The 8320-nt window shown below is 52.8% G+C and overlaps 1 protein-coding gene across 4 annotated transcripts; it reads left to right on the forward strand.

The window, feature by feature from the left end:
* The first annotated feature begins 1485 nt into the window (after positions 1-1485).
* On the forward strand, positions 1486-6027 carry LOC107519460 (isopentenyl-diphosphate Delta-isomerase 1). Of its 4 annotated transcripts, none has more exons than XM_016162198.2 (5): positions 1486-1632; positions 2552-2724; positions 3306-3398; positions 3827-3957; positions 4684-6027. In XM_016162198.2, the coding sequence occupies exons 1-5, from the start codon at positions 1487-1489 to the stop codon at positions 4999-5001; spliced, it is 861 nt and encodes a 286-aa protein (XP_016017684.2). In that variant the 5' UTR covers position 1486; the 3' UTR covers positions 5002-6027. The 4 variants fall into 4 exon arrangements, with proteins under 4 accessions (XP_016017684.2, XP_016017682.1, XP_036084129.1 ...); XM_016162196.2 differs by having other exon boundaries at positions 1611-1632; positions 2502-2724; XM_036228236.1 differs by lacking the exon at positions 1486-1632 and adding an exon at positions 1659-1835 and having other exon boundaries at positions 2502-2724.
* Positions 6028-8320: the final 2293 nt, after the last annotated feature.

Consider the following 8320-nt stretch of genomic DNA (forward strand, 5'->3'; position numbering starts at 1 on the left):
GCTCAGTCTCGCCCACTCGTACAGCCCTTACTGGTGGAGTGCAGTCACATCGCAGCGTCGTGGACCTCTAGGATGGTTGTGGCTCAGACCTGAGCCGAGTTTAGCAGTGGGTATAGCAGCCACTAAACAGTGGCCCCCCCCCAGGGGGAAAGATGTGTGCTGGCCCCACTCACCCTGACTGTTCAAAGCGGCCCCCGTGGCCAGGCTTCCTCCACTGTATTGTCTCTGTGACTGTTGTGGCACATTCAGATCTAAGACCCACAGAGCCAATTGAGATTAATTACGAGCCTTTATTAGCTGCCGGCGACTGACTCTCCCCACTCGAGAGTCAGCCCTGAGCCTCTGAAGGAGGCAGCTTATAAAGCCCGAAACTACGTCCTGGTTGGCCTTGATCAAGCAAGCAAGCAGATTATAAAAGCAAAGTTCGCTGTTACAGGCTAGCGCAAAAAAAAAAAATATATGGTTTCTGGCGGACAGCTTTGTTATCTGTACTCCAGAGGCAATATTGTTTTATTGTTCTCCTCGGGAGCCTTGGAGCTCTTTTCTCCTGGCAGCTGGCACCTGGAGCTATCACTCTGCCCTGTCCTTGGGGCTGACTCACTGAGGAATTGATACCGATAACCATAACAACGTATTTTCCAAAGTAGTCACGGACCGGAATAAAGAGGGGAGATGTGAACAAGGAAGATATTGAAATGCATTTTTATACTGTTACATGACCAGGCTAAGCCTCGTTTCAATTACGTACACTTTGTCGTTACTTAAAAACTGAACAATGATTCTGCAGACTCGGTACTCGTGTGTTCCTGACCTTCCGGCCGCCCCCTGCTCGGCCGAAATGCCTGCGCCTCCGCCCGCCCCGCTGAACCCCTTGGGAGCGCCCCGCGTCAGGGAGCGCCCAGCCGCCTGACCCGCCGCAAGGGGCGACGGCTCGCAGCGCCGGGGACCGCTGGGGGGGGGCGGACCGCTGGTGGGGGACCGCTGGTGGGGGACCGCTGGAGGGGGGCCGCTGTGGGGGGGACCGCTGGGGGGGGACCGCTGGAGGGGGGCCGCTGGAGGGGGGCCGCTGTGGGGGGGACCGCTGGGGGGGGACCGCTGGAGGGGGGCCGCTGGGGGCGGGGGAACCGCTGGGGGGGACCGCTGGGGGGGGGACCGCTGGAGGGGGGCCGCTGGGGGGGACCGCTGGAGGGGGGCCGCTGGGCGCGGGGGAACCGCTGGGGGGGGCCGCTGGGGGCGCGGACCGCTGCGGGGGGACCGCTGGGAGGGACCGCTGGCGGGGGGCCCGCAGGGCGGGGACCGCTGGGGAGGGGACCGCTGGGGGCGGGGCGGGGCGCACTTCCGGGCCGGCGAGGGTCGCGCAGGCGCCTGCGCGGGTCGCGCGACCCCGGGGAGGTCACGTGACTCCGGCGAGGCCCCCGGCGCTCCCGGGAGCGGTCCCCGCGGCTCCGGGGCGCGGGGTGTCGCCGCGCGACCGTGACGTCGCCGCATGCGGCCGCGCGATTGGCCTGCGGCCGTGTGGCGCGCTGTGGCGCGGCGCCGGCCATTGGGCGCGGGGGCGCGTGGCGGGCGCGCGGGGGCGCGGCCTGCGACAGGTGTTCCTGCCCGAGCGGCGGCCGGCAGCGTGCGGCGCAGGTACGGGGCGTGTGGGGACCCCAGGGAGAGGCGGGCGGCTCCCGGGCAGCGGCACGGGGCCTCGGGGCTGCGGCAGGGTCGGACCGCGGCGGCCGGTGACCCACGCCCGGCCCCGCCGCCGGCTTCTGTGTCCTGTGAGCTGCGAACGGGTTTTCATCCTCGGTGGTTTCGCGGGACACCCAGGAGGAGGACGTACCTTTCGGGTGTGTGGAAACGGAGTGGAACCTCACTTGACCGCCTGTCGGTGACGTTTCCTCCAGAGCTGACACACGGCCCGCGGCCGAGCGGGGCGACCGTCCCCGCGTGGGGACCCGCGCAGGCGGTGCCCTGCGTCTCGGGAGTCCACGGCGGCGTTGGGTGCTGTGCTCCCCGGGAGCCCGGACGCCGCGCCCCCATCCGATCCGCAAAAGTTGGGTTAAAGCTTCCTGAGGTGTTGCGGGAACGGTTCCGCAGTGTTTGGTCCATGAATGGACTTGGGAAAATGGATTTCGGCAGAGGGTTGGGATGTGGCATAGGAGGAGATCACAGTGCGGTTAGGGTGGTGTTGGTTATAACATAACCCGTGTGTGACGCATGTGGTTATATGATATGGGTTCTGGCGATACGGCAGAGAAATAGGATGAAAAGTTAGACCTGGGTCGAGTCATAGATGCACAGACTCAAGGAAGAAAATGTGCAGAGTGGCTGTCAAGTGCAGCACGGCATCTCACAGGAGAAGGATTTGGAGAACATGGAGTCTGGCAGTTTAGGGAGTGGCCATGAGAAGGCCAGCCGATGGCCAAGGTGGGGACAGTTCATTTCTTATGCGTTGAAATGGCTGAATTCCTTCCCCGGGCTCATGGATTCAGAACTGATTTGTGTGTCCATAGGAGACCCAAAGAAGTGTGACGTAAGTGCCTGTCTTCCTGTTGCCCACCAGTGTTCTAGGACGGGTCAGACAGTCTGCAACGATGCCTGAAATCAACACGGACCATCTCGATGAGCAGCAGGTTCAACTCCTGGCAGAGATGTGCATTCTTATTGATGAAAATGACAATAAGATTGGGGTCGATACCAAAAAGAATTGTCACCTGAATGCAAACATTGACAAAGGTACTGTGTCAAGATATTCCGTCAGAAGGCGATTTGCCTGGCCATCTTCGGTTAGCTGGGACGAGCGCGTTGGTGAAGATGTGAGTGGGAGTCGCCTTGTAGTGTGTCGTGGCCCAGTTTCCTGGCGCCCCAGTAAAGCCTGGCTCGCCGCTTTCCCCACCCAGCAGCTGCTGCTTTCCATTTCGTGCCCTTCACTCAGCCGCAGCAGTATTTTGGTTTTATGGTAGAGGGCCTAAACTAATCCTGGCCGAGGGGCACTTGTGAAGTCTGCGATGCATTCTTTCCACTGCATGGACAGAGACGAGCGCCACACAGGGAGCACACGCATCCCAGCTTCCTTGGGCGGCTGGCGGCAGCCGAGCTGGCAGCCGGGTCGCCATGTCTTTCGCCTGGTGGCGACTCCCTCGTTGCCGTGCCCAAGCTCGTCATGCGGATGCAGGGACTCATGAAATCGAAAGCTGCAAAAAAAAAAAAAAAAAAAAAAAAGTTACCGAGTTACTGTGGTTCTGGATCCCAAGTACAGAATCAGGGAAGTAATGGGTATTTTAAAACTCGAGTAACAGCGCTGCTTTTGTTTTCAGGATTATTGCATCGAGCGTTTAGTGTCTTCTTGTTCAACACCGAAAATAAGCTCCTGCTACAGCAGAGATCAGATGCTAAAATCACCTTTCCAGGTCAGTGTGCCAGATGTGTGGTGTTTCGTCAGGAACTATAGTTAATTGACTTTGTCACTTGGAACTTTCTGGATGGCCAAGGTCAAAAAAGAGACATAATATCATATTGTAAAAGTTCACACAATGAATGCAACCTAGTAACACAGCAGTGAAAGATAAAAACTGCTGGGTGTGTGTATGTGCACATATATTTACATATATTTTAAAAGGCTATATCTTACATTTTGATTTTTTTTGAGTAAGAAGGAATCGATAAAGTACATAGCTACACATGTCTGCTTCTCCAGGTAATTACTGGTAGTCTGTTTTCACCAATTTAGAAATCCTCAGCCATTTCACATATTTTCCCATTACTTTTAGAGCTTTGGGTTGTGATCTGTTAGAGCTTCTTTGAAGAAGTTAATCTGCGTCTTTGTTAACGTGTCCAGGTTACTTCACCAATAGCTGCTGCAGTCACCCCTTGAACGTTCCGGGGGAGCTCGAGGAAAACAATGCGATGGGAGTAAAGCGGGCCGCGCAGAGGCGTCTGAAGGCCGAGCTGGGGATTCCCAAGGAGCAGGTAACCCGGCTGCTGACTGCACCTGCAGCCACGCGGCCAGCCAGAAAGCTAAACGTACCTTAAAACATTTTTCAGTACACTTTTAATCTAGCATAGGTTTGTGCTTTGTCACCTCTTGAGTTATTGGCCCCGAAAAGTACCTTGAATAAAGATTATTTAAATGTGGATTTCTCGATATGACCTGTCAGAATTTAGCTCAATATCAAAATAGATTGAACTATTAACCAGTCTATGAAGTTGGCTGTTTTATACTTGATCAGATCTAAGATCCATATTTTCTCATTGAAAGCCTTAGGGATGTGAATGCAGTTCCAATCGGGTGAATTGAAGTCATCTTTTTTTTTTTTTTTTTTTTAGTCTGGGAATTATCCCTTTAAATGAGACCTGACTAAATAAAGTATCTCTCATCTAGTCAAATGGTTGATATTTTTTTTCTCCCAAAAGGTAATACTAAGATGCGAAGGAAAAATGTCGCAATTGTAGTTTGAAAGACTGCTTGTTTTTTAATATAACTATTTCAATAAGTCAACTTATATTTTTGGTCCTATGGAAAAAATTTAGAAACTTGAAACTGTGGTAATATTTCCATATATCATCAGTAGGAAATTAATATTTTAAAAGTCTTAACTCTAAAATTATACTTATTTTGTTCAAGATATTACTGAAATGTGGTGAGTTAATTCCTTTTTGGTTGATATTTTTGTTACTGTTTTGTTCTCACCATAGGTTCCTCTGGAAGAAATTAATTATCTAACACGAATTTACTACAAGGCTCAGTCTGATGGTATCTGGGGAGAACACGAAATCGATTACGTTTTGTTTGTGAGGAAGGACGTGACACTGAGTCCTGACCCCAATGAGGTCAAAAGCTGTTGTTATGTGTCCAAAGAAGAAGTGAAAGAATTGCTGATAAAGGCAGCCAGTGGTGAGGTTCAGATAACTCCGTGGTTTCGAATCATTGCGGAGGCTTTTCTCCTTAAGTGGTGGGATAACTTAAGTCAGTTGAAGCAGTTTGTTGACCATGAGAAAATACATAGAATATGAACACGGAGGTGAATGACTAGACAAGTACTAAAACATTTCTGTACTTAGTAAAATCGAAATCATTTTTAAAAAATTCGGTTCTCTGTTACAACTCTCATTGGAAACATTGGTACTTCACAACCAGAATTTGTGTGGAAAAGACAACTGACTCCTTAATTTTGTGTCATACACGCCATATAGATGCACTGCTATTTGTAAAAGACCATTATTGTAAAAAAGAGAACAAACGGAAACCGACTAACCACACACACGGGGTCTTAACAAATTTGAATAAGTGACTCTCTTCCTTTTCAGTACCTTGAGATAAGCATTTTCAGGACATTGTAGGGCACTTTGCTAATTGCCAGGTGCTTTACATATCATTAAACTTTTGTCATTCGTCCAGGTAAATGTGCACCAGAAGCTACTTGCTTAGCTAATTCAAAGCAGTTTAAATAAACTTTCCACCTTGAGATTGAGCGAGGCGCAGGCTCAGGTCATCAGTGGCTCTTCAGTGGTGTATGTCCGGATTGCTGTCAGTCTGTGCTCAGAATTCAGGGACACACGGGATGTTTGTAAGATGGGACTCAGCCATGCACCGCAACACGGCTTCTCGCCGTTGGCACTGTTGACACTCTGGTGGCTGGTTCCTCGTTGTGGGGTCCACCTGTGCACCAGCACGTTGGCAGCATCCCTGGGCTCTACTGTCAGATGCCAGACGTGCTGCAAGGCAGAGCTGCGCCAGCTGAGAACCTGCTCTGCAAAGTCACGGGAGAAAGTTAACCAAAACTAAGTGTGAGGCGCCGAATGGGACTGGTGGGTGGAGTCTGTATTAATATATAAATTGTACTTTGATGCACTTTCTGATATGCGGCCATAGAGTTCTCAGATTTTAAATCTCAAGATAAGTTCATTTTCCTTTAATGTTATAATAATGAAAACTGGTTTCTTACAAGCTAAATGTATAAATTCACTGGAAAACTGCATTTCTTGTTAAGTGAACCTTTTATAGCTGAAAAATAAAAACAATTAAAAATTACATTTTAATACTATTGTGTAGTTTGTTACAATTATAATACAGGTCAACGTGTCTGTCTTAAACATAAATGCCTTCAAATGCATTTGTAACATTGTTTCTAGTTCCCATTTTCTTGGAGGTTCAGGCTGAGAGCAACATGTGACCGCTGCTCAGCAGGACCGTGGCCATCGGCTGTGGCCTGGACGGTGGGGCCCAAGGCCAGCTTGCGTTAGACCCTGCTGCAGCATCACTGGAGGGCCCCTGACCCACTGAGCCTGGCACTGTCCCCACGCTAAAGCCAGCTGAGACTTGAGAAACAAGTCCCGGAAGGGCCAGAGGCAGCCTTTAGTGTGTCATCCCAACACCAAATTACCCCGAGGACTAGAGCAGAGCACTGGCCCTCACTGGCCCTTGAGGATGGTCACACACCACTGCAGGGAGTGCCGTGGGCACCTGGAGCTCGTGAGCAGGCCCCAGTGTGCCTCGTGGCAGAAGCGTCCCCCATCGGCTCCCTGGGGGACGTGCACGCCCATGTGTCTGTGGGTGCCGGCTCCCGCAGATGGGTGTGTGGGGGACCCCTCGTCCTCACCCGGAACCCGCGCTTGCCACATCCCGCAGAGGACGTGGGCGCAGAGCCCCGACGACTGGGTCTCCGTGTCACCTCACACCCGCTATCAGCTACACGCTTCAGAGCCGGATTGAACTCTCCACGGAGATCCGTTCGGCCCTCGCGAGGACGCTGCTGTGCGAGCAGACGCGAGTGGACGCGCCCCCCACTCAGGCCCTCCGCTGCGGCGGCGCCCAAAGGCCCCTTCCCTCTCACGCCCACGTCTGCGTTGGCGCCAGGCCGCCCTGCCACGCCTGCGGGTCTGCTGATCACGAACGCAGCAGCGGCAGCTGCGTCACCTCACCCCGCATCTGCCTGCCGCGCCCCTCTCCTGCTCCAACCGCCCCCCGCCCCTGCCCCCGGAGGCCGCCCCACTGCAACCCCTGGCTCCCTCTCCCGGTCGTTTCCCCACTTCACACCGAGAGAGAACGGCGCTGCGATCACTTGCCGCCTGTCCTGCCGGGCTGAATCTCCCGAGGGGGCATGTATCACTTCTTCCGAAGTTTCATTTTGAAAAACGTCACACTACAGAACACCGCGAGCTCCGGGCGGTGGGCGCCCACGGGCGCGCCCGTGGCACAGGCTGCCACCGAGCGGGCCGGCGCGCGCACCCCACGACCCCCGGCCCTCTGCACTTCGGCGCCCTCGTGAGCACGTGCTGCAGCGCAAAAGGACACCCAGACACACGGCACTTCCACTCAGAACTGTTCCAGCGTCCCCATGTCCCAATACTGACTTGCACTGAGTCCTCCCTCCCCGACCTCCCCCAGGCAGAGGCAAGGACCACCTGCATGTCACAGCCTGCTCAGTCCGTCCCTAGGCTGTCTGTCTCCCGGATGCTGATGCCCACTCCACATTATTATCATACAAAATGCTCCCTCTAACACTGTTTCCCATGACAAGGCTCAGATGAGTTTTGGCCGGAACATCACACGAGTCAAGTGCCCTCGGCCCCGCGCACCTGGGGCCACACAACCCGTCGTGTCCCTATTAGCTCCCTGTTCGCCTGCATCTGCCAGGCTTCTCTACAATGAAAGGTATTTCCCCCTGGGAGTAAGAAGTGATTCGTAGAGCGATACCTTAGCAAGGACGGCACACCCAGAACAGGAGCTCAGATTCAGCTGTACTTTGTTGTTAAATTGAAAACAATATAACGTGTGATGCACTGCCTTCTCAGTCGTTTTTAATTCTAGGATCATTTCGTCTCATTGGGAGATAATTTGTCCTAAGGCCGCCCAGTATTGATGGACTGCGCCATGTATTTAGGGTGGAGAAAAGTGCACTCTGGGAGGCTTACCCTAACAAGTAATTAGAGTTTCATTATGATTCATATCGCAACTCACAGAGTAACACGTATAGAAAGATTCTATCACTTTCAAGTAAGTGGAGGCGATAATGTGGGACAGAAATTACTTAAAAAGAATCCAGACAGGAGAGGTACACCCATCCCAGGACATATTAAAAGCACAAAATAAGATGGTGCTTTTAAATTCAAGCCTATCAGTGAGAAAACTTGATTTATTCTCTCAGCAGCGCTCAAGTGTGTGACTCAGCATTGACTGTGAGCAGGAGGCTGTGCCATCCCCAGGCTTATCTCACAGCTGGAAGTTCTTCCTTTCGACTTGTCATGCACTCTGCCCAACCCCCACCCCACCTCTGGCAACCACCAACCTGTTCTATAAGTTTGGTGTTTGAGATGCCACGCATGAGATCAG

This window comes from Rousettus aegyptiacus, unplaced genomic scaffold (assembly GCF_014176215.1).
Source record: "Rousettus aegyptiacus isolate mRouAeg1 unplaced genomic scaffold, mRouAeg1.p scaffold_m13_p_10, whole genome shotgun sequence".
Lineage (NCBI taxonomy): Eukaryota > Metazoa > Chordata > Mammalia > Chiroptera > Pteropodidae > Rousettus > Rousettus aegyptiacus.

Coding starts and splice junctions, on each gene's coding strand:
- LOC107519460 (XM_016162198.2), top strand. CDS start 1,487: ATGCGGCCGCGCGATTGGCCTGCGGCCGTGTGGCGCGCTGTGGCGCGG. Junction 1,633..2,551: donor GCCGGCAGCGTGCGGCGCAG/GTACGGGGCGTG, acceptor GTTGCCCACCAG/TGTTCTAGGACGGGTCAGAC. Junction 3,958..4,683: donor TGGGGATTCCCAAGGAGCAG/GTAACCCGGCTG, acceptor TTCTCACCATAG/GTTCCTCTGGAAGAAATTAA.